The 25,325-nt window shown below is 54.8% G+C and overlaps 1 protein-coding gene across 2 annotated transcripts; it reads left to right on the top strand.

The window, feature by feature from the left end:
* Positions 1 to 10,327: 10,327 nt before the first annotated feature.
* Positions 10,328 to 21,340, top strand: MEIS3 (Meis homeobox 3). Of its 2 annotated transcripts, none has more exons than XM_061139707.1 (13): positions 10,328 to 10,472; positions 12,093 to 12,268; positions 12,476 to 12,635; positions 12,739 to 12,789; positions 13,996 to 14,046; positions 14,280 to 14,378; positions 17,229 to 17,340; positions 17,527 to 17,675; positions 18,589 to 18,665; positions 18,886 to 18,944; positions 19,042 to 19,125; positions 19,700 to 19,769; positions 20,884 to 21,340. In XM_061139707.1, the coding sequence occupies exons 1-12, from the start codon at positions 10,461 to 10,463 to the stop codon at positions 19,747 to 19,749; spliced, it is 1,080 nt and encodes a 359-aa protein (XP_060995690.1). In that variant the 5' UTR covers positions 10,328 to 10,460; the 3' UTR covers positions 19,750 to 19,769; positions 20,884 to 21,340. The 2 variants fall into 2 exon arrangements, with proteins under 2 accessions (XP_060995690.1, XP_060995689.1); XM_061139706.1 differs by having other exon boundaries at positions 14,229 to 14,378.
* Positions 21,341 to 25,325: the final 3,985 nt, after the last annotated feature.

Genomic DNA, 25,325 nt, shown 5'->3' with positions numbered 1-25,325 from the left:
TAACAGTTTCCCAAGTCCTTAATCTATTTCATCCAAATAAATCTTCAGCCTAAAACCTCCCCCTAATCCCTCAATTTCCTCACCCACCTTTCCGTGACACTCCAAGCATCTCATTCTGGGTACATGTTGTTACCTAACAACCACCCCAAACTTAGCGACTTAAAAATGACAAGTTATTATCTTGTGGTTGGCCCCAGCTCACTTAGGCTCTCTGGGTGAACATGGGGTCTCTCACGATTGTGATCAGCTATCAGATGAGACTACAGTTATCTGAAGGCAACTCATTAACTCCTAAAATAACTTCCTCACGTGGCTGACAGTTAATGCTGACTGTTAGCTGAAAGCTGAGCTGGGGCTGTTGACAGGAGCCCGTGTCTTTCTTGACGATTTCTGTTTCCCTTTCTTTTGTATCTTGTCTGTACACTACTGTCTCCCTCCCCACCACTCTGTCTCTCTCTTTCCAGAGGTCTCTGTCTCTCTTTGGCCCTGTCTCCTCCATTTCCTTAATTCCCCCTCTGTCTGCTTTGCTTTCTCGATTGTGTCTTCATGCCTTCCCTCTTTATCTGTCTGTTTCCAAGTGTCAGTCTCCCGCCCACCTCCTCTGTGTCTATGTCTCTCCGTGTGTAACAGTTATTTATGAGCAACAAACCATCCTGAAACTTGGTGGCTTAAAACAATGATCCTAACGATTCTGTGTGTTGCTGGTGGTGCTGGCTGAGGTCACCGTATGGCTGCGTTCATCTTGGAGCTTGGCTGGGGTTCAAACGTGCAGGGTGCCTTCATCTGTGGCTGGCAATGGGTACTGTCTGTGGGTTGGGCCACTTCAGCTCTCCCTGGAGCCCCCTTGGCTAAGTCAACTCTTTGTGGCATGGTGTCTGGATGCCAAGAGAGCTGCTTTGAAAGCTGTAAGGCCATGTCTGCCATGTCCCCTGGGTCAGAGCAAGTCACAGGATTCAAGGGGCGGGGTAATGGACACCACCTCTCAGTGAGTGGAGAGGGTGCCTAGAAGAAGGGGAGGAGTTGTTGGCGACCATCCGTGGTAGGCTGAATAATAGACACACACACCCCCCACCCCAGAAGATATCCACGTCCTAATTTCTGGAGACTGTGAATGTGTTCACTCATGTGACAAAACAGGATTTTGCAGGTGTGATTACATTAAGGATCTTGAGATGGGAAGATGATTCCGGATCAGCCTGGATCAGCGTGGGTCCTCAGAAGGGGGAGGCAAACAGGAGATTATGCCACACACAGAGGAGGAGGCTGTGTGAAGATGGGGCAGAGATTTGAAGATGCTGGCCTTGAAGATTGGAGCAATGTGGCCACAAGCCAGGGAACGCCACAGCCCCCAGAAGGTGGAAGAGGCAAGGAACTGATTGTCCCCTAGAACCTCCAGAGGGGTTGCAGCCCTGCTTGAGTTTGGCCCATGGGGACTGATTTGGACTTTCAACTTCTGGAACTGTGAGAGAATAAAGCTGTGCTGTTCTAAGCCGTTGACGTTGGGCTGGTTTGTTACAGCAGCAATAGGAGTCTAATACACCATGCCTAGAGTTAATTCACCACTGCCTCTTGTCTGTGAGTTTCTGTAGATCTCTATATCTTGAACTTTTTTTTTTAATTATGATAAAATACACTTCGCACGCTTGTAATTGAGGCTTCCCTGGTGGCTCAGGTGGTAAAGAATCTGCCAGCAATGCAGGAGACCTGGGTTGGGAAGATCCCCTGGAGAAGGAAATGGCAACCCACTCCAGTATTCTTGCCTGGGAAATACCATGGACAGAGGAGCCCGATGGGCTCTGGTCCACAGGGTCACAAAGACTTGGACACGACTTAGCAACTAAATGCCAGCAATGGCACTTCACATAAAATGTACTGTTTTAGCCATTTTCAAGGGCACAGTTCAGTGGCCTTTAGTACCTTCGGGATGTTATGGAACCGCCATCGCTGTCTAGTTCCAGACCTTTCTCTCCAGACCCCACCCTCGAGCAAACCCTATACCCAGTCACTCCCCATTCACCCCCCACATCCCAGGCAGCCACTGATCTTCCTATCTCTATGGATTTGCCTATTCTGGATATTTCATGTAAATGGCATCCTACGATATGTGGGGTTTTGTTTTAATGTTTACATTTTATTCATTTATGTATTTTTGCCTGTGTTGGGTCTTCATTTCTGCAAGCAGGGGCTACTGTCTAGTTGGGGTGTGCAAGCTTCTCATTGTGGTGACTTCTGTTGCGGGGCACAGGCTTCAGCAGTTGTGGCACCCAGGCTTACTGCTCCACGACACGTGGGATCTTCCCACACCAGGGATTGAACCTGCATCCCCTGCATTAGCAGGCAGACTCTCAACCATTGAGCCACCAGGGAAGTCCAATACGTGGTCTTTTGTGACTGGCTTCTTTCACTCAGCGTGAGTAACGTTTTCAAGGGCCATCCATGTGGTAGCATGAGAAACGGAGCCAATAGGATGAATGGATAAATATATAATAAAAGATTTATCTTAAATAATTGGCTTATGTGATTGTAGAGGCTGGAAAGTCCAAAATCAGTGCAACTCAGGGAAGCACCGAGATTGCAGCTCAAGTCTGAAGACAGATTTGTCTTCTGGGAGCAGAATTCCCCTTTTCTTGGGGAACCTCAGTCTTTTTTTCTTAAAGCATTCAACAGATTGGGTGAGGCCCACCCACATTATGGAGGGTAATCTCCTTAACTCTGGGCACGATAGCTTAGTCAAATGAACATATACAATTAACCATCATAGCCGGGGTGGCGGGGGGAGAATTCCCTTCTCCTTGTACCCCCCTCTGTGCACATCCACCATGTCCCTGGCTGGCCACTGTCCCAGATTGTCTATAAGGTGATTCCAGGAAATACTGGAGGAGAGACAGGGAAGGAAACCATTAAGGGGTGTGTTGACGAATAGGTCACCCACTTCCTATGGGCAGTGAGGTCCACTGGGGATTCTAGAACCCTCTTTGGGAGCCCAACCTGGCGTGAAGAAGTCGGGGTCTTTATTAACTCCCAGCTGATGAAAGGGAGGGCTGATTCATTCCATGGGGAGTCACAGGTGCCAGTGTTGGGGGCTGCTGTTGGGTCAGAGGGGTGTGGATGGGACTTCCCTCTCCCCCCGGGAAAATGCATGTTAGTTGCTCAGTTGTGTCCGACTCTGCAATCCTGTCGCAGAGTTTCCTGTCATCTGCCAGTTTCCTCCATCTACGGGGAGTCTCCAGGCAGGAAAACTGGAGTGGGTAGCCTTTCCCTTCTCCAGGGGACCTTCCCAACCCAGGGATCGAACCCGTGTCTCCTGCACCGCAGGCAGATTCTTTTTACCATCTGAGCCACCAGGGACGCTGCTTAGGCACCAAGGAATGAGGGGGGCACAATTGTGCCCAGGTCTCCCCCTTCCTTGGCCCCGTACCCCCAGCTCCCTTCTTAGCACTCAGCTTCTGCAATCCCAGCAATAGGGATGGGCCTGCTCCTGGCATCTCCTCTGTGTCCTCCCATTCCCCTGAGGACTGAAGTCAGACTCTGGGGAGGACTTCCAAGACAACTCAGGACTGGGCGGGGGGGAAGGCCTCCAGGGGCCCCCAGGGCGCCTGCCCACGAGCTCCTCCCCACTTGCCCTGTCCTTGCAATTTTCTCCCCCTAAGGTGGAGGGAAGGAAATGTCAAGGATGATGGATTGAAAAGGGGCAGCCGGGGTCAGGAGAGGAGGGACCGCCGCCGGGGTGGAGGGGAAGGGGAACAGACAAGAGTCAGGAGGGAGGGAGCAGGGGAGGGAGGGCCCCCCCCCCCCAGAACAAAACATCACTGGGTGTGGGGAGGGTAACAGAGAAAGACTGGAGGAGAAAGAGAATGAGGACAAGGAGAGGGAAACCAGAGCCCTAACAGGCAGCGCTGAGGAAGATGGGAGAGGCTGAGAGATGCTGCCAGAGACAGTCCCAGGTTGAAAGGAATCCTCCGGCCTCTTACCCAGCGCACAGAGCCAAAGCGAGGCCGCCACTTGGCGATGCACAGGAGCAAACCAGAGGCTGAGAGATGGAGAGACAGGACCTGAGCAGGGCAAGGCCGAGAGAGGGAGATGGAGAGAAACGGAGGCAGAGAGTTACAGAGAGACCCAGGGACAGAGACGGGCAGAGACAAACAGTCCCCAGGGACCCGGGGCTGGGGCATAGAGGTGGAGACATGGAGAGAAAAAAAGAGACGGAGAGACAGAGGTCTCCAGAGAGAGAGATGGGACTGGGGGTCGGGGTGGGGAGACAGAAAAAGAAAAGGAAAGAGATTGAAAGTGAGAGTGAGAATGTGTGAGAGAGATGGAGATAAAGACACGCAGAGAGAAAAAGATGCAAAGACAGATGGACAGACGGACAGACAGACACACAGCCAAGGACACAGTGCAAGAGGAAGGGGAGAGGTGAAGGATGAGGAAAAAGGAGTGAAGAGGGGAGACTCAGAAAGGAGACAGGAAGGCAGATTCGGAGAAAAAGGCAGAGAAAGGCCAGAGAGATGGGAGGGGTTGGGGGCGGGGGAGTCTCGGCCTGGACCCCTCCCCCGCCCGGGTCAGGCCCGGTCCGCCCCGTGGCCTCTGCCCAGCCATGGCTAATGGTATGATTGCTTGGCGGGGCGGCAGGCAGCGGGTGACAAATGAGCCGCCGGAGTCACCAGCTCTGGTGATGGATGGCCTGGCGGCGGGCAGGAGGGGCGGGCGTGGGCTGGGTAGTGGGGAGCGCCCACCAAGATAAATGTTTCCTTCTCCTGGAGCCGGGCCAGGCACAGGGGGAGGACCTGGCGAGGAGTCTAGGAGAGGCCTGGGCAGCGAGGTGCAGGAAGGCAGAAACTCGGGGACAGGGGTGGGGGTGCAGAGAGGTGCAGAGACAAAGGCCAGAGACATGGGTCCCCAGAGACGACAGAGTCGGGGCGGGGGTGGGAGAGAAAGAGCAAAGGAGAGATGATTGGGAGCAGGAGAGAGAGATGGAGATGGAGACACGGAGAGATCGTCCAGAGAAAGAGACAGAGATAGAAAGAAGAGTGAGAGACACATGAGGCAGGCAGCTGGAAAGACAGACAGACACCCAAGACAGAAACACAGCCACAGGGGGCCCCTGATTGAGGACCCTCTCTTCCCCTACCTCTGAGATACAGACCCTTCGAGAGAGACCAGGAGTGGGGGAGAGGGGCAAGGCGGACACAACTGAGGACAAAGAGGGGAAACTGAGGCAGGGAGCTGGCAGGCTCAAGAGAGAAGATGCGGGAGTGCTGAGCTTCTCCTGGCAGGGTTCCTCCCTACCAGCCACTGACAGCTTGGATGCCACGCTGGAGGAACCAGTGTTGGGGAGACCTGGGAGGTCCCCCAGATCAACAGGGGCGGGCTGAAGCCTGGGGTTTCCCATCTGCAAGAGAGCGGGATGGGGTTAAGGGGGGAAACCCCTCCTAGGGTTGGTGTTCACGTAGGAATCTGTGCCTCTGCTGAGATGCACACACACACACACACGAAGAAACACGTCCAGACACACATATCCAGAGTGTGTGTTAGTCGCTTAGTCATGTCCGACTCTTTGTGACACCATGGACTGTCGCCCGCCAGACTCCTCTCTCTGTCCATGGGGATTCTCCAGACAAGCATACTGGAGTGGGTTGCCATGCCCTCCTCCAGGGGATCTTCCCGACCCTGGGACTGAACCCAGGTCTCCCGCATTGCAGGTAGATTCTTTACCATTTGAGCCATGAAGGGACGCCCAAACACACATTCAGAGAGAAAGGCGCGAGTGCAGATAAGAGGCTTCCAGATACCTGCACGCCAGGGCCACACAGCACCTCACGGATGCAGACAGCCAGCAAACACAGGGCACCCGCCAGCCGGGGCCAGGCCTGGACCCACCGGCACCCTCCCCTGCCCGGGACAAAGGGTCCAAGGGTCCAGCCAAGAACCACTGAAGGGAGACGGCTCTGCAGAGGAGGCTTGAGGTCCCAGAGAGTTGGGCTGGTGTGTGTGTGTGTGTGTGTGTGTGTGTGTGTGTGTGTGTGTGTGTGTTTGGGTGAGACACACTGGGGCAGGGGGAGTGAGAAAGCCAGCCTCCCCCCTCGTCCCCTCTCTAGCCTCTGGCTTTTAACATCAGTTTCTCTCCCAGACGTTCCTATTTTCCCCTGCTCTTCTCTTTAAAAAGATTTATGCTCAAGAGTCCAAGCCCCCCCTCCGTGTTTGGGGGCCGAGCTCGGAGCGTTGGGAGGAATAACTCTGGTCTCCGTCTCTGTCTCTGAGCGTGTCTCTCCCTGCCTTTCTCTCCTCACTCCCTCCCCCTCCTCTCTCCTCTCTCCGCATCGCTCTGGGACTCGGTCTGACCCCCTTTCCGCTGCTCTGTTTTCACCTCTCCCCGAGTCCCCCAGCCCCTCAAAATTGGCCTCACCCAGACCCCCACCCAGTTAAGATACAACTGCTTCCTTCCTTCCATCCACTCCCCCCACCCCCGACCCCCATCACAGTCAGATCGGGAGTCCCTTCTTGTCTTCAGGATCAGCTTGGGCCTGGGGACCTCAGCACGCCCCTCCAGACCCAAAGCGAAGCTGAGGGGCCTAGATCCCTGACTCCCCCACCCTAAGCCTCAACTGAGGGCAGTAGGGGGAGGGGAGAGGGGGGCGCACCCAGAAGAGCTTTGCATCTTTAATTAAAAAGTGATTTAAATTAATTTTCTGCTCCAAAACCCCTATCTGGGGGGCGGGGTGCGTGTGGCAGTGATTAAAGGCTCTTCTCTACCCCTCTGCCTTCCTTAAAGGGCCAGTGTCACCTGAGGAACAGTGCCTGGGAGAGTTTCAGGGGGAGCATCCTTTGGGATGAGGACCCCAGACTCAGTCAAGGCTGCTCGGAGTCCCAGCTTCCCGGGACCTTCCAGTTTAACCATTTCACCATCACTCACTCCCCGCCCCCTCGGGCCCCTGTCTCATTCAGCTGACGGGGAAATTGAGGTTTAGAAAGGGAAGAGCTGATCTGAGATGGGTCTGGACCCCAGATCCTTGGAGGAGACCCAGAGATGGTCAGGGAGGCAGGCTGATGGTGTGCCGAGGAGGGGGGGGTCACAGGACAAGGACACAGAGAAAGACAGGGACAGTCCTCCTGGATGAGACAGAGGCAAGGGGGTGGGTCGTGTGGATGTGAAGCTGAGTCCTCATTCTCATAGGATGAGAAGGACCTTCCTGAGGTTGGGGGGACCGGCGCCATCACCCTGGCCCTCCCCCACAGCCCTCCAACACGCCCTCCCCTCTGGGAAGTGCTGCTGCTGTCCTAACCTCAGTCCTTCTTGCTGTAACTCCAGCGGTCTCGCCCCCTTCCCCGGGGCCTGGGTGGTTTTGTTTAATTTCCACAAGAGGAGGGAGCAGCAGGGTGTGGCAGAGATGGAGCTGTTTATGAGGGTCATAAAAAAATCCTTAGAGAGCCCAGCAGGGGTGGGGGTATGGTCTCCAGCCAGCCCTCTCAGCCCCGTCCTCTCTCTCTGAGACTCGGTCTGCCCACCTCTGTCCCTCCTTTCCCTGGGTCTTCGTCTCCTCCAACTTCTGTCCCCTTCTCTCTGGATCTCTGCCTCATTTCTTTTTAGAGTTCTTCCTCTGGGGTGATGGTTTCTAGCTGTTGGGGGTCAAGCATCATTTTTGATCATAGGGTGAAAACTATGGGCCTTCTTCCTGTAAAATCACATAGGCACCAGGTCCATACTTGGCCAGGAAGACTTGAGGGAGTTCACAGGCCTCCTGATACACACTTACACATTCCCTTGAGAATCTGAGGTCACCAGAGGATAAAGATCCTACTGAAGGGCTTCCCTAGTGGTTCAGGGGCTAAGAATCCGCCTTGCAATGCAGGGGATGCCGGTTCGATCCCTGGTCTGGGAAGATCCCACATGCCAAGGAGCAACTAAGTCCACGCACCACAACTATTGAGCCTGTGCTCCAGAGCCCGTACTCTGCAACTAGAGAAGCCACTGCGGTCAGAAGCCCAGGCACCACAATTGGAAAGTCAGCCCTGCTCGCCACAACTAGAGAAAGCCTGCATGCAGCAATGAAGACTCGGTACAGCCAAAAATAAAATGAATTTTAAAAAATTAAGAAAAAACACATGTGAGGACTTCCCCGGTGGTCTAGTGGTAAAGAATCTGCCTACCAGTGCAGTTCAGTCCCTGGTCCAGGAAGATTCCACATGTTGTGGAGCACCCAAGCCCATGAGCCCCAACTACTGAGCCAGTGTGCTGTAACTACTAGGCCTACATTCCACAACAAGAGAAGCCACTGTAATGAGAAGCCTGCACACGGCAATGAAGACCCAGCACAGGCAAAAATAAATAAATTTTAAAAATTAACAAACAAAACACATGCCATCTTTTCGTTTGTTTGTTTTCCAAAGACCCTACTGTAGAAAAAGCCAATGAGAGAATGAATCCCAGGGGTCTTGCTCTCCCTCCCCCCAACTCCATGCCCCCTCCTGCCGGCCTAGAAAACATTCCTGCCCCCAGGCCCTTTGCACCTGCCATTCCTCTGCCTGGCACGATAGGCAAACACCTGCATAGCTTCCTCCATCCCCTTCTTCAGGTTTCCGCTCAGATGACACCTCCCCTGAGAACTTGCCTATCCAGCTTTTGTCATCTCCCTGTCTTTATTCTGCTTCATCTCAGAGCACTTATCACCCCCAAGTGTGATTTTATACTTACACATTTATTTACCCAACCCTTCTTTCTCCCCCACACCATCCCCAGTAACATGTGAGCACCTGGAGGCCAGGAAAGGTTGTCTTTTGCTCCCTGTGACATCTCCAGAACATCACCCAGCACACAGTAGGTGCTCAATAAACTTCTGTTGCAGACACCTTCTTTATTTCACTAGAATACCACTTTCAAAGGCTGCCTGGGTCCCAGGCTTCTCTGGGAATCCTTTGATCTCCAGTGGATGTGCAACCAACCACATCTTAACCTTCAGTTTCGGAGAGTCCATCACAAACTTCTGAGAACCGCTGAGGAGGATACAGGCTAAGAAACTTGCAAATAGCAGAGGTCAAAAGTGGGCAGAGGGACAGAGTGAGGTTTCTAGGCACATACACTTAAACAACCCAAACTCACCATATTCATACACAGAAACAACACACCCACAACAGGCATGAACCAACAATCCGGCACACAGACAGACACAGCCAAGGACACACACACACACAGATGACTTCAGGGATGTCCCTGTCTCCCAGAGGTGGGAAGTTGGAGAGTGGGGAGGGGTGGTCTGGAGCAAGAAGAGAAAGTAGAAAAAGGGGTTTGGTGACTTCCAGCCTCTGGTTCTCCTCTGATCGGTCTCACAGTCAGAGACAGACAGACAGGAAGAAAGAGCAAGCAACGGTGAGGCGCAAGAGGGGCTGATCAGAGGGCCTCTGGGAGTCTGGGGGTCAGGAGAGAGGCACAGATGTAGAGGGGCAGAGATGGGAGAGAGAAAGGGAGAGACACAGCGAGAGGGAGAGACACAGCGAGAGACAGAGACACAAAGAGGAAAAAGCGGAAAAGAGGGGAAATAAAAAAGGGGGGAGACAGAGAGACTTGAAGATCTAGAGGAAAAGAGTGAAGCAGGGAGATGGAGAGAGCGAGCCGGGGAAGGGTGGAAAGGGGGAGAGAGAGAGAGAGACCGAAAAGGACCCGGGGCGGCTGGGAGGGGGAGAAGGCGGAGAAGACCCGAGCGCGGTGGGGGGAGAGGGGGCGACGCGGAGAGAGGGAGGCCGGAGGGGTGGGGACCCGGGCGGACCAGACGCGCAGAGCCTCCCATACAAAAAGCCGCCCCTGAGAGCGGCCGCAGCCCCGGGGAGCGCGGAGGGGGAGGCGAGGGGAGGGGAGAGGGCCCCGGACGCCCCCGCCCCGCCCCGCGCCGCCCGGCCCGCGGCCGAGCCGCCGGCGGACAGCGGGTTAAGCATCTCCGCTGTGGAACTTCCGGATGTGACCACAGAGAGAGGGAGAGACCGGGAGAGGGGGAGAGAGCGAGACGGAGCCGCCAGCATCTCTCCGGCCCGCCAACGCCGGGACCCCGCACCGCGCTGGGAGCCGCCGCGCGCCCCCCGCCGTCCCCCGCCGCCCCGGGCCCGGCCCCCCCGCGCCCCTCTGTCCCCCGCCTCGCGGTCCCCGGGTCTCGGGCTGGTTCCCTCCTCCCAGGACCCAGGGGAAGGGCTGGGGGCCCCGGGGAGGGGGCCTCGGGCGGCCCTTCCTCGCCTGCTCGCCCCTTTCCTCGCCGTGACCCCCGCGGGGGCAGGAGGCTGGGGGTCCATGCTCGGAGCCTCCGCACTGCCGGGCGCCTGCCGCTGACAGCGGTGGGGGTGGGGGGGCCGGGCACCCAGCCTCCTGCCCCACCCCCTGGCGTCGGCACCGCGGGCCATCTGGGGCCACTGCCCCCGGCTGCGCCCTCCGCGCCGGCCAGGCCCTGGAGGGACTCGGGAGCTGCCGCCGGCATCAGCCCATGGCCCGGAGGGTAGGTGTGAGGGCGGGCGATCTTGCGCCCCGGTCGGTCGTCGCACCCCCAACCCCCTTCCCATCCTTCCATCGCCTCCCTGGGGAGCTGTGGCCCCCTTCAGCCCATCGCGCTCCCTCCGCCGTCTCTTTCTCTCCTCCGCTCTCCCTGCCCCTCAGTCTCCCCTTCTCTGCCCCTGGTCTCCCCCTCCATCCCAGGCCCTTTCTCTTTCTGCCCTCCCCCATCCTTCTCCCAGGTCTACTTTTGTTCCAAGTCCTCCCAGAGGGTTAGGGGTGGGGACAGGGCTGGGGAGGTGGGTCTGGCCAGGCAGGGCCAAGGGATTCTCTCTCTCCCGGTCCTGGGGAATGAGAAGTCAGCCAAGAGGTGAGCACGCACCTTTGGAGGTGGAGGTGGGGGGTGGGGGGAGCAGGAACACCACAGGATTCCGGGACGTGCTAAGATGTGTGGCGATGAGCAGTGGGGGGCAGTTGGATTCAACTTCAGGACTCAGGAGAAGTTAGGAGAAAAGGGCAGAGACACACACTCAGAGCCCTCCGCGATGGCAGGAACGCTGGAACTCCCCCCTCTCCAGGCCCTCTGCCTCTTTGAACCTGTTTCTCCCTCAAAGGAAAGGGAGGGACCTTCAGGTTTCCCTGGCTTCCTGGGTGCGTTTGCTCCTGTGATGATAGGAGAGAGAAACCTCAAGCTTGGCTTCTCTTTGGGGTGGTCAGCACAAGTGGGTTTGTGTGGTTGTGCCAGGTTATACTCGGTTTCAACAAGTGTGTGTTGAATGTGTGCCAGGCACGGTGCTAAATGTCTGATGCCTTCATTCATTCATTCATTCATGAGCCTGGCTTTTGGCTGTGTGTGTGTGTGTGTGTGTGGTGGGTTCACATGGGGAGTGGAGTGTGACAAGTTGTTAAGATGCACTCAGACATGCATATTGGTCTGTGAAATGAAATTGAAGTCGGGGAGACTGTATGCGTACATTTGTGTACAAACAATGCACTGCTTTGATAGGCAGTGTCCGTGAGCAAAAATCAATCTCTCCCTCCTGCTCCTCTCTCTCCCCTCCTCTGCCTCTCAGTGCCCACCTCCCTTTCCCTGTTTCTCCTGCATCTTCTCTCTGTGTCTCTCTCCCTCCCACTCTTTCCTCTGTCCCTGCATCTCTCCTTATCTCTTTTCTCTTTGCCTTTTTTTTTTTTTTTTTTGCCTCTCCCAACATTTCTCTCTCTGTCTCTCTCCCTCCCTCTAAGCTTTCGCTCTCTCTTTCATTTCACTCCCAGTCTCTCTCTTCTCTCCCCTTCTCTCTGAATATCTCTCCCCTCCTCACTCTGGGAGAAGCTGACAGTTAGCAACCAGCCAATCTGACCCCCCGACCCTCAGATCTGAGACTTGGGTCAGTCTCTCTCCCTTGGACCCTCCTGCCCATACATTGGGAATCTCTGATGGGACATTTTTCACAGCCCATGGGTCCAAGCGAAAGCTTGAGAATGGGGCCTTCAGTCCCACCCAGACAGCTCTATGCAGACAGGAGGGCAGGTGGCTGGACAGGGCGGAGGCATCTCCTGGGTGAGAGGGTAGGGAGGTTTCTTGTTGTGTCAACACCTCCCTGGGGCTTCCCCTCTCACCTCCCCCCAGTACGATGAGCTGCCCCACTACCCCGGCATCGTGGACAGCACCGCAGCCCTGGCTGGCTTCTCAGAGGCGGTGTCCTCGGCACCAAGAGCCCCCGCGCCCTATGGCCCCCACCGGCCTCCCCAGCCCCCAGGCTTGGACAGTGACGGCCTGAGGAGGGAGAAAGATGAGATCTATGGGTGAGTGGGACAAGGCTGAGGGCTCTCGGGATGCGCCCCCCACCCCACCCCATTTCTTTGTCTTTCTGGATATGTTTCTCTCCTTCTGCGCCTGTCTCTCCACCTCTCTCTGGGTCTCCTGTCCACCTCCCGGTTGCACCATACTTCCCTGCCCCGCCCCACCCCCGCCCACCCCTCAGGAACCTTCTCTCCTCCTGCTTCCCCCAGCCACCCTCTCTTCCCGCTGCTGGCCCTGGTCTTTGAGAAATGTGAATTGGCCACGTGTTCTCCCCGTGATGGGGCTGGGACTGGGCTGGGCACACCCCCGGGCGGTGACGTCTGCTCCTCCGATTCCTTCAATGAAGACATTGCAGCCTTTGCCAAGCAGGTGGGCGCCCACCATCAGCGGTGTCCCAGGAGAGCCAGTGAAGTGGCGGGGGGCGTGGGCAGGAGACAGGATGTGCCCTCCCCTGCCTCTCTCTTTCTCCCAGGTCCGCTCCGAGAGGCCCCTCTTCTCCTCCAACCCAGAGCTGGACAATCTGGTGAGACCTGGGCCCTCCACAACACCCCCTTCTCCAAGGGGGTCTCCTCTTCCACCCTCCATAGCCCTGGGGTTGATTGTGGGAGCAGAGAGGAGACCACCTGACCCACGTCCTCAAATAGTGATAATTTTTGCCCATTTGCAGTGCAGTGTAGCGTAGCTTAGAGTTTGTGAACAGGGACTCGATGGCCTGAGTTCAAATCCCAACTACACTTACTAGTTCTAAGATCCAGGGCAAGCAGGTCTACCTCCTTGGGCCCTTTTTCCTCACCTGTAAAGTGTAGCTAGTAATAATTTCTATCGTGTGAGGCTATTGTATGTGTGTGTTAAGTCTCTTCAGTTGTGTCCGACTCTTTGAGACCCTATGGACTGGAGTTCGCCAGGTTCCTCTGTCCATGGAATTCTCCAGACAAGGATACTGGAGTGGGTAGGATTTCCTCCTCCAGGGGATTTTCCTGACCCAGAGAGCGAACCCACGTCTCTTACATCTCCTGCATTGGCAGGAGGGTTCTTTACCACTAGCGCCAACTGGGAAGCCCCATTCTGGGTATATACTGAGTCAATGCCTGGCACAGACTGGGGACTCATTAAGTGTTAGCTAGTCCTATCAGCAGAACAGAGTCCACACCTAAATAAATGAAACCACTTGGCTGCAAAGGAGAGAGGAGGGGAGAGGAGAGACAAGGGAGAGAAAGAGAAGAGAGGAGAAGAGAGGTAGATAGAGGGATAAATACCCCAGCTTGTCTCTTCCTTTCCTGGTCTAGCTCCCACCAGGGCTTCCTATTGGCCGAACCCTTTGGCAAAGGACTCTGGGAAATGTAGTTTTCAGGTGAAGGATGGGACCCAGATCAGAGGCCAAGCTGGCAAAGGATGGGGTGTTATTATTAGAGCTGACCTTAGCTCACCGCTCTTGTGATGAGTCCTCTTCTGTCTCTTGCACCTCTTGCTTCTCTTTCTTAATTTCTGATCTCAATCTCACACTGCCTCATTCCTTAATCCTGGGTCTCCATCTCTGTTGTTAATTTCTCTCTGTCTCTTGCTCTCTTTGTCCTCTCTCTCTGTCATCCGATGCACTGTTTCTGTTTCTCTGTCTCTGTTCCTCCTCCTCCTGGCCTTCTTCTGTTCCTGTTTTTTCACCTCCTCCTCTTCCTCCTTCTGTCTCCCTTCCTCCTTCCCTGCCTCTCCCCTCTCCTCTGTCTGTTTTCAGATGATACAGGCCATTCAAGTGCTCCGCTTCCACCTATTGGAGCTGGAGAAGGTAAGTGCTTCTCACTCCCTCGCACGCCCTGCCTTGCCCCCCATCCCTCCCCTTCTTGCCCCCTCTGCCCCTCCTTCAGGCTCTCTCCCTACTAGAGTTGGAGCAGAAGGCCACCCCCCACCCCTGTGCACCCCAGCCCTGGCCCCCGGGTGGCCCCCCCCAGTACCCCGGTGCCCCCTCAGGTCCACGACCTGTGCGACAACTTCTGTCACCGCTACATCACCTGCCTCAAGGGGAAGATGCCCATCGACCTGGTCATCGAGGATCGGGACGGCAGCTGCAGAGAGGACCTCGACGATTACCCAGCCTCCTGCCCCAGCCTCCCAGACCAGGTGGGCTCGGCATGGGGCAGCAGGCACCGCCCTGCCACCAAAGGCATGCCCAGAGAGCTGGGGGGTGGGTCATGCACACCATGACACAGCCTTAGGCAGGCACAGCCTGTCACAGCCTGACCCTGGAACATGCCCCGACTATGCCACAGCTGTACAGACTGAGGGACAGCTGGACGGAAGCACACACATACCCCTCAACAGCTGCAGATACCCCCCGTGAGCTGGGCTACACCCACACATGTTCACACACAGCCACACAAACGAGTACACTCACAGCCAGGTGATAACATGCACTGCATTCTTAAACACACACACAGCCCAGCAGCATGACAGGGTCATAGATCTCACAGCCTGACCAAGATACTGCCATTCTAGAGTGTGTGTGTGTGTGTGCGCGCAGTGCACAGACCCCAGGCACACAACAGCCACCCAAATGGCCCCAGATCCTGCCACACAAACTCAGCTGCAGTCACACTTAGACCCAGATCAACCCTAGTGCCTGCACACAGGCACACACATGTCACCCCAGTCCCCTAACAGTTGGACTCCAGCTGGCGTGGGCACACACTGTGTGGCTCCAGATCCACGCAGTCTCAGATGCCATCAGACGACAGTTTCGTAGACGTGAGAACACAGGTAACAATCACGCAACAGCCATGCAGATCCCAAGGAGGCCCACGCCCACAGGGCAGTCACGCTGTCGACACACTCAACAATTATACAGCATGACACCCGCCCCCAGATACAGGTGCACAGCCACACCACAACTCTACGGACTTGAGCATGTGCAGACAGAAGTCACAGGTGAGCCTCTGCCCATGAGTGAGTGTGCTAAGTCACTTCAGTTGTGTCCGACTCTTTGTGACCCTGTGGACTGTAGCCCACCAGGCTCCTCTGTCCATGGGATTCTCCAGGCAAGAATACTGGAGTGTATAGCCTTTCCCTTCTCCAGGGGCTCTTCTCGACACAGGGATCGAGCCCACGTCTCTTATGTCTCCTGCATTGCAGGTGGATTCTTTACCAGCTGAGCCACAAGGGAAACTCAACAACCCATAATACGCACCCTCTCGGTGGCACACCCAGTGCGTGTGCTGATCCGTTGCAACTCCCTCGGAGGCACAGTCATATTCCATATCTTCACTCAGCCACCAACACGCTCCCATGGCCATGACACCTCCCTCCACACACAGAGAATCATGGAGTCGCCTGGCAGCTCATGCAGGAACCAGGATAACCACACACACTCCCGACCCTTAGAACTAAAGCCACAAGCTTAGAAAACCAAACGTAGCCTTGCCCTTGTCAGATACAGCCACTTGGCCAGTTCCAAGAGTGACACAGCCATGCTCAAACACCCCTGCATGTCTCAGCTCCGCCCAGGTGACAACCACATCACAGACGCCTCCTCTCCAGGGACACCCTTGCCATGATGGGCAGGGACATAAGCGTGTTCACACTTACCTGCTGCATGGCAGAGTCAAGACAGCATCAGGTGCACTGATGGTCTGGTGGTAAAGAACCCGCCTGCCCATGCAGGAGGTATAAGAGATGCGGATTCAATTCCTGGGTCGGGAATATCCCCTGGAGGAGGGTATGGCAACCCACACCAGTATTCTTGCCTGGAGAATCCCATAGACAGACGAGCCCGGTGGACTGCAGTCCATAGAGTCACAAAGAGTCGGACACAACTGAAGTGACTTAACACGCATGCACCCACAGCATCCGAGTGGATCCAGCACCAGAAGGGGAAGGTGACAGTTCCAACAATGCTCAAAAGCCTTCAGACCTAATGATCCTACAGTCTGCACACAACCCATCCCCAAGGCCCACAAGCTCTAAATTCCGCACAGATGTTCTGAGCCCAGAGGAAACTTCTCTAAGCTACCAAGTGTTTCAGGCTGAGTCCTGGCAGAACACAGATGATACATCCACTCTGGGTGTATTTGCAGGGCTAGGGGACTGATTACAAAGCAGTGGGCAGGGTCTAGGACATTCAACAGGGGAAGGGGGTCACCCTGGGGCTCAACAACAGCCTGTGGCTGTTTCCACCCCCATTTTCACCCAATCTGCCTCCCAACAATTGAATGACAAAGTCTTGATTCTTCTTGATGTATCTATGCCGGTCGGTAGGCCTCCTGGGACACAAAGCTGGGACAGAGGTGAATTCAATGCATCGTCAAATTCCTCAAAATGTGTAGGAGTTTGGATAAAGAAAATACGGCCCTGGACTCTCTGATCTGTAATTTGGAGCCCCCCAAATCTCTGAAAACAGAAAGCTGGTGTTTTTTTTTCCCCTGTAAGTTTAGTGCAAACTCATTTGGCAGCAAAATCTGACCTGAACTAATGAGAGGCTATTTATAGCCTTTATTTATTCCACTTAGTTAAGTATTCATCCATTTCACTGCAGAAATGTTAATGAGTTTGATGACGAGGTTATGCCCCATACCTTGCTCTGGGTGTTAGGAAATATACGGCATGTGCACTGGTTTTACTGCTGAAAGATGTGAAAAGTTTTGAATTTTGCAACAGTGCTGGTTTCCAAGGATTTCAGATAAGGTGTGGGAGATCTGTACAAGCTCATCTTTATTAAATGGTTGCTATGTGCCTTTACGTAAATTAACTCATTGAATCCTTACCACACTCTGGGAGGGGGTGGGTTGGACAGTTATTGCTTTCTGTTTTTCCAGTAGAGGCACAGAGAGGTGAAGTGACTTGCCCAAGGTCGCACAGCCAGCAAAGAGAGAGACAGGCTTCACACTTAGGAGTCCTAGCTCCAGAATCTGTGGTCTTAGTCACTGTAGTATATTGCACCCCAAGCTTTGACACTGACTTCCAACTCCTATTTTCCAGAATACAACATGGATTAGAGACCATGAAGACAGTGGGTCTGTACATTTGGGGACCCCAGGTCCATCCAGTGGGGGCCTGGCCTCCCAGAGTGGGGACAACTCCAGTGACCAAGGTGAGAAACTGGAGAAGCAGAGGGGAAAGGTGGGAGTCAGGCTGAGGACTGAAGTTAGACAGCAGGTAGGACTTCCAGAGGGGCAAGGATCACTGGGGTGTGGAGTGGTGCCTCAGAGGGGGGTTCTGGGTCCCTCTGGCCCCCATCTTCCCTGTTCACAAGCACAGCACCCCTCTCCCCACTCAGGAGATGGACTGGACACCAGCGTGGCCTCTCCCAGCTCTGGGGGAGAGGACGAGGAGCTGGACCAGGAGCGGCGGCGGAACAAGAAGAGAGGGATCTTCCCCAAGGTGGCCACCAACATCATGAGAGCCTGGTTGTTCCAGCACCTCTCGGTGAGAGCCCTGGGGCCCTGGGCATGGGGTAGGCAGAGAGAGAGATGGGGCAGGATGGGACTGAGACCTGGAGATGGGAGGCTGAGGCAGGGGGACATTGAGGGAGACTCTCAAGCAGATGGGAATTCACAAGAGCAAACATCCGTGGATGCCACCTGTATGCCAGGTGCCACTAAGGACTCCTGACTCGTTCAGTCCTCCCCTCCAACCCACCCACCCATTCACCCACCTGTCAATCATCCACCATCTAGCTAAACATATCCCTCTGAGGGCAGGGATGTTATTAGCTCCATTTTGCAGATGAGGAGACTGAGGTCTCACAGCCCGAAGTGGGTTCAGATGCTGGCAGTTTGGCCGTAATCACTGCACCCCTCTGCCTCAGGAAGAGGGATGGTAATATAGAGAAAGGAAGATAGACAAGGAGAGGCTGAGATGAAGATTGGGACAGGGAGATTTAGGGAGCACTGAATCAGAGCAAGAGAGACACAAGGGGAGATTGAGTCACAGAGAGGGAGAGCCAGCCAGCCAGACAGACAGGGAAAGATAGAGACTGGGACGGGGAGAGACATACACAAGGACCTAATGGACTCATCAAGGGCTGGTGCTGGACTTTGCCTCCTTTCCCCAGGGTGGTGGAGTCCCACCCCCACCCCAGCTCCACCTCCCTAATGAGAGTTGGCCAATTAGCCTCTAATTGCTGGAAGAGGTGGGGCAGGGATGCAAGGGTAATTGCCCAAAGCTTGGCTCTGCCTCCCTCCGTTGGGCTCCGGGGAGCATAGAAGCTTAGACATGATGGCTGTCCCAGCCCTGCCCTGGCCTGGGCTTGCCAATCCCCCTGGGGAACCTGGGCAGCCAGACCTTGAGGATCAAAGGGCAGCCAGGCAAGCAGGGTAACTCTGGCTGGTGGCTACAGCACCCGTACCCCTCAGAGGAGCAGAAGAAGCAGCTGGCACAGGACACGGGGCTTACCATCCTGCAAGTGAACAACTGGTGAGTGACACAGGAGGCTTGGGCGGTCTGTGGGCCCGCCCGGGGTGGGCGGCCGGGCGCTGTCCGCGGTGCTGAAGGATCAGCCCCTCGGAGCCTCACTTCTAAGGGCGGCCCCAGTATCTGTCCTCTCCAGCCCACTCGCTCTCTGTCTCTGCGTTCGTTTCGGCCTCTCTTCTACTCATTCTTTGCACCCTCCTCCGTTTCCATGACCTCCTCCCAGGTTCATTAACGCCCGGCGTCGCATCGTGCAACCAATGATCGATCAATCCAACCGCACAGGTACAGGGAGAAGGTGGGGACAGAGGGCCTCGTGTTTCTAGGGGAGTGCCAAAGCCTGGACCAGGCATCCTGGGGCTCAGCCTGCATCCCTCAACAGGGCAGGGTGCAGCCTTCAGCCCAGAGGGCCAGCCCATGGCGGGCTACACGGAAACTCAGTCACACGTGACCGTCAGGCCGCCAGGTAAGACCCCACCCCCTTAACTAAGCCACAGCCCAGGGCACCAGGCCCTGCCCCTAAACAAGATGATGCCCCTCCTGGGATTCAGGTGTTGAAATGCTTCATTTGCATAAGAGGGAAGTTGGAGATGCAAACACTGGTTTCCTGCTCCTGGTGTTTTCCTCCCAGAGTTTGCTTCTTCCAGACTTCACCCATCCAGTGGAAAGTTCCATTTTTGCTTAAAAGACCAGCACCCTCTTAAACGGGCTCCCCTGGTGGCTCAGCAGTAAAGAATTCACCTACCACAGCAGGAGACACGGGTCAATCCCTATGTCTGGAAGATCCCCCGGAGAAGGAAATGGCAACCCACTCCAGTACTCTTGCCTGGAAAATCCCACAGACAGAGAAGCCTGGCAGGCTACAGTCCACGGGGTCACAAAAGTCAGATACGACTTAGTGGCTAAACCACCACCACTACCACCCTCTTAAATGATGATTCAGTTTGTCCTGATAGAGGATTCCCTTCAGGAAAGAAGGGGGAGGGGGCATATGGAAGTGTCTGGTGAACACCCACTAATACCCCACTTTTGTCTTCTAGGATCAATGGGGATGAGTTTGAACTTAGAAGGAGAGTGGCATTATCTATAGAGGCTGAAGTCAGGAGAAATGTGAGTGTTCTAGGTCTAGGGACATTGGGTTGGGGGTTATGCTACTCCCAACCCTTGGTAAGACCTTCAGACTCCCATAGTGAGCCCACCCAGAGCAGAGTGTCCAGCTCTGTGCTGGGTGGTGCAGGGACACAGCAGTGACTATACCACCCCAGCCCTGCCCCTGTGCAACTCACAGCCCAGACAGGCCTGTCCCTAGATGGTAATGACCTACAGTAAGCAGGGCTGGAAGGAGGGAACCTAGGAACTGGAAGAGCCCAGAGGGGGCATTCGACCCAGGCTGGGAGGTTCAGGGAGGACTTCCTGGAGGAGGGGACTTTGGAGCTGAGACCAGGAGAATAAAAAGAGTGAGACAGGAAAGGAAGGAACAGTATATGCAAAGGCTATGAGACAGTCCTTTGGGCCACACCCCTCTTCCCCCGCAAACCCCACATAAAAAAGGACTGGGCTGGCCTGAGGTTGGTAAGTCAAATGGGTGAGTAATGAACTCAGGGCCCGTAGAAAGGCTGGGAGATGAGAGTGGAGACCCATGAGGGCTGACACATGGAGGACTCTGGAAGCTTGAGCCTGGGAAGAGAGATGGACAGGTTTGTGCAGGGCCTGGTGGGTCCATGGGCATCTCAGCTCTGCCCTGATCAACCATGGACAGGCGGGCCCTGGTCCTAGGGGACCTCTGGGACAGCAGTGATGGACGGAGCATCTCCTCCCACTACCCCAGGAAGCTGTCTTTTCTTCTGCGACCTCTCTCCAACTCCACTCTTTTCTGTCTCTCCCCATCCCTTGCCTTTGCCTTTGTCTTTCTCTTTATTTCTGTTTCTCTCACTCTCTCTCTTTCCACATCTCCATCTCTGATTATCTCCATGTCTCTCTTCTGTCCTGCTCTGCCCATCCCTCTCGCCTGTCTTTATCGCTTTCTTTATCTTGACTTTCTCCTTGTATTTTTATTTTTTCCTCTCTGTCTCTCTCCCTCTTCCATGTCTGTCCCGATTCTCTGCCTCTGTCTCTCTCTGTGTGTCCCTCTCCCTCTAGGGGTGATGGGGACGGCACAGAAGACCTGATATAGGTCCAGACCCCTCCCTGCCTCCTGACTTGGCTTCTCCTCTCCTCTTCACAGACCCCACCCTCTGGACTGTGACCGCTTCAGGCTCTTACCTGCTTCCAGTTACCACCTGGCCCACCTCCTACGGCCCCCCCAACTCAATGCCTACCTCCCTGGGACCCTGCTGTGACATGAGGGGCCTGAGCGCCCACTCGAGGGTCTCTCAAGGACAAAGACAAGGCCTTCTGGCCCTGCACCCCACTTGTGCCCTCACCTCTGCCCAAAACCCAAGCTGAGATCCCAGACCTGGGTCTACAGAAGATGGTGGCTGGGGAACCCCTGACTCCCAGGACAGAGAAGGGATTGGGGGTGGGCTGGGGCCATCAGGGAAGGAAGGTCACTTGGATCTGACATTTGGGGAGGTTCCCGTCATCCTCCCAGCCCACCACCCTCTTTCCCCTCTCCCCCTACCTCCCTCTTCTGTTATCTTCTCTCTCTCTTTTTTTTTTTTTTTTAAATGATAAAGTCTTAAAAAGCCACCAATCTGAGTTCGTGGGTCTCTTCCAGGATTCAAATTCTCATAGTTTGAAGCTCATGAGTTACTAATTATAACAATAATTGAGAGTCTGTACCCTGCTCTCTCCCCAGACCCTCCGTATGTATCAGTTAGCTATCACCGTGTAACGGACCACACCAAAGCTTCATGATTCAAAAGGCCAATTAATTTTTAGCTCGTTTTTCTATGGGTTAGTGTACTAGGCTCCTCTGGGCAGTTCTGGTGGCTTCAGCAGGGCTCTCTTATGAATCTGTGGCCAGTCATGGGTCAGCAAGGAGGCTCTGCTGGTAGGCAGCGGGGACCATAGGAGTGACTGGGCTGCATGATGGCATAGACCAGCAGGCTGTTTGGTTTGTTCACTTCGAATACAGGCTTGGTTGGGCCCTAAGAGAGAACAGAGGGGCCCACGGCCTCTTGAGGCCCTGGCTCAGATCTGGTCCACCTTTGTCTCCACTATCTTCCCTTGACCCTCAGAAATCTGAAGGCCAGCCCAGATTCAAAGGAAGAAAAATACACTCCACCCTGTCCTGGGAGTGTGTGGGGAGCTGCAAACTCAAATCGAAAGAGATGTGGCTAGAGGGAGGGATGAAGGACTGTTGCGTCCACCTCCCACCTGGTGGCTCACAGATGACTTTCTCCATCTGCCCCGTGGGGGACGAACAGGCTGGGAGGTGAAGAGCCTCGCCCACTGAGAGCGGTGCTGACCACTGTGGGTTCAAATCCCGCCTCTGCAACATAATGGCCGTGGTACATTGAGCAAGTGGCTTCGCCTCGCTGGGTCTCAGTGTCCATATCTGGAAAATGGGAATGGTAGCAGTTATCTACCTGATGGGATGGCTGTGCTGGTTCATGGAGCTTTTCCGAGGGAAGAGCTCAGAATGGCACCTGGCAGGCTGTTTATGCTCACCAAAGGCAGAGGGTGTTATTTGTAACTGAAGAAACTCGTCTGCTGATGGGCAGAGTGAGCCAGCTGGGGTTCTTGGCGTACCAGAGCTGTTTCCCCAGAGAAGACAGACAAGGCGGGTACCTCTCTAGCTCCGTTCCTCTCACTGTTTTGCCCTCTCTCCATCTTTTTCAGTTTCTATCTCCCCACTCCAACCCCCTCCTCTGAGCTCTCTGCCTCCTTTCTTTCTGTGTTTCGATGACCTGTCTCCCTAGGAGGAGGGGCATCTGCCTGCTCACCCACCCCCTGGAAGGTCGAGTACATTCAGAAACATGTGGAGATGTGTGGAAATACACACACACGTGCGCTGGGGAACTCAAGGAACAGCCACAGACCAGCCACCTACATATGGGTTTTTACACACACTCTCACACAACAAAGCTCCCACTCACACACACGCAAGTTTGTTCACACTTGTGCTCACACGCGCCAGTGTTCACACTCTCCCAGACTCACATGTCACACAACCTCTGGGGCAGAGGTGGACACACACACAGTCAAGCAGGTGGCTTCGCTGGTGACCCAGGCAAAGTTCCAGAAACAGAGTTGCCCAGAACTCTCCTTGGAAACAGCCAGACAGCAGGGAGGTCATGAATCCAGACTCCAGCCCACCATTTCTGGGTTCAAATCCCCACTCTGATACTTACCAGCCATGCAACACACACTCGGACGTCTCAGACAGGCTTGGAGATGCATGGAGACCCTCACAGCCTCCTCCAAGCACCACCCCCTCCCCAACACACGCATCTCCTAAGAAGCTGCACTGGGCAAACAAGGAAACTGAGGCTTGGGACCCCGGGTCTTCTCTGTCCAAGGCTGCGTTAGGCCCAAGATGGCTGGTGTGAAGGGGCCTGGCAGAGTTCCCGGGTCTGGTTTCATGACCCCGGAGACCCAACTCCTAAGACTGTAAAAGGAGATTTTACTCATTCATTTATTCATTCGCTCAGCAGATGTCTTCTGCCCACTCGCTGCCCAGCTCCAGGGAGAGCCACTCAGCCCCGGATGAGGTGGTCATGGGTCAAACGTGCCTCATCCAAACGTGCTTCAGTCATGTCCAACTCTTTTGCGATGCTATGGACGGTAGCCCACCAGCCTCCCTGTCCATGGGATTCTCCAGGCAAGAACACTGGAGTGGGTTGCCATGCCCTGCTCCAGGGGATCTTTCTGACCCAGGGATCAAACCTGCATCTCTTATACCTTCTGCACTGGCAGGCAGGATCTTCCACTAGCGCCACCTGGGAGCCCCCCTCATCTGAACATCAGTTGCTATTGACTCTGGGGTCTGATGGTCCTGCGTTTGTTCCCAAGACACCAGTGTGGATTCTAAGATGCTTAGGTCTGGACCTTGTTTGTGGTAAATGACCAACTCTGTCCCCCTTCGGGGCATCTGTCCTGGTTCTTCCCCAGGCCTGGGACACCCTCCCAGCTCACAGGTCACCTCTCCAAAGACACACGAACAGCCAAAGCAAAGGACCCCCTTCCATTCACCACTCTCTCTCACCACCTCCTTCCCTGCCCGCTGTGAGCCCCTCCCTGGAACTCTCTCCATCACCCATTTGCCCATCTCCTTAGGGGCTTCCCTGGTGGCTCAGATGGTAAAGAATCTGCTTGCAATGCAGGAGACTGGGTTCAATCCCTGGGTCAGGAAGATCTCCTGGAGAAGGGAATGGCAACCTACCCCAGTATTCTTGCCTGGAGAATCCCATGGACAGAACCTGGCCAGCTACAGTCTGTGGTGTCACAAAGAGTCGGACAAGACTGCGTGACTAACATTTATTGGCTGGAATCTCAGCCCTTCTGGAAGGTAGGAACTTGTTTTTCTCAGTCACTGGAGTGACCTGGGACATCAGACAGCATCTTACTCCCAGCAGGTGCCTGTGAAACAGGTGGAGAGCAGAGAAAACCATTCTGTAGTTCTGAGACTCAGCTGCTTTTCCTCATCATTCATTCCTCCTGGCCGCAGGCATATCTTGTGCACTCACCCTCTGCTCATCAGTGAACAAGGCAGAGACCCTGCCCTGGGGTGGGGGTGGACATCCTAGTGGGGAAGACCCATGATGAACATATCATTTAGTCAGTTAGAAGTTGATGGTGTCTTAAGAAGCAGAGCAGGGTAGGGATGTGGAGTGCCAACGCTTCTTTCATATATTTATTTACCTGAAATTGCTTGCAATGCAGGAGACGTGGGTTTGACCCCTGGGTTGGGAAGATACCTTGGAGAAGGAAATGGCAGCCCACTCCAGTATTCTTGCCTGGGAAATCCCATGGACAGAGGACCTGGTGGGCTACAGTTCACGGGGTCACAGAGAATTGGACAGGACTGAGCGACTAAAACAACCAAAGACTCTGTTCTAGGAGCTTTATATCTACCAACCCAGTAAACCCTTACACTAAGCCCCAGGAGGAGGTGTGATCACTGACCCCATTTCCCAGATGAGGAAACTGAGGCCCAGAGAGGTGAAATCACTCACCTGAGATCACAGAGCTGGAGAGTGGAGGTTGCCATTCGAACCCACGCAGCCTGGCAGCTCAGAAGCCTGTGCACTAACCACTTGCTTCACAGCCTCTTATTAAAAAAATAATAATAATTCTAAGAGTCCATGAATTTTAAAGGGCCTACCACAAACTGCTTTCTGAGTCAGATGTTGTTCTAGTGACTGTGATTAGAGTTTGTCTCTCCCCAAACTTTCGGGGACTGAAATGGGGTGGATGAGAGCTAGACAGCAAGAAGGACTTCCAGTGACTTCCCTGGTGGCTCAGATAGTAAAGACTCCGCCTGCAATGCAGGAGACTTGGGTTTGATCCCTGGGTCGGGATGATGCCCTCGAGAAGGGAATGGCTACCCACTCCAGTAGTATTGCCTGGAGAATCCCATGGACAGAGGAGCCTGGCCCATAGGATCGCCAGGAGTCAGAGAAGTTGTTCTCAGCACGCGCGTGCGCGCACACACACACACACACACACACACACACACACACACACACACACACACGGGAGGATTAGAAGGAGGGGACAGGG

Source organism: Dama dama, chromosome 4 (assembly GCF_033118175.1).
Source record: "Dama dama isolate Ldn47 chromosome 4, ASM3311817v1, whole genome shotgun sequence".
Lineage (NCBI taxonomy): Eukaryota > Metazoa > Chordata > Mammalia > Artiodactyla > Cervidae > Dama > Dama dama.
This window is presented reverse-complemented; position numbering and strand designations above follow the sequence as displayed.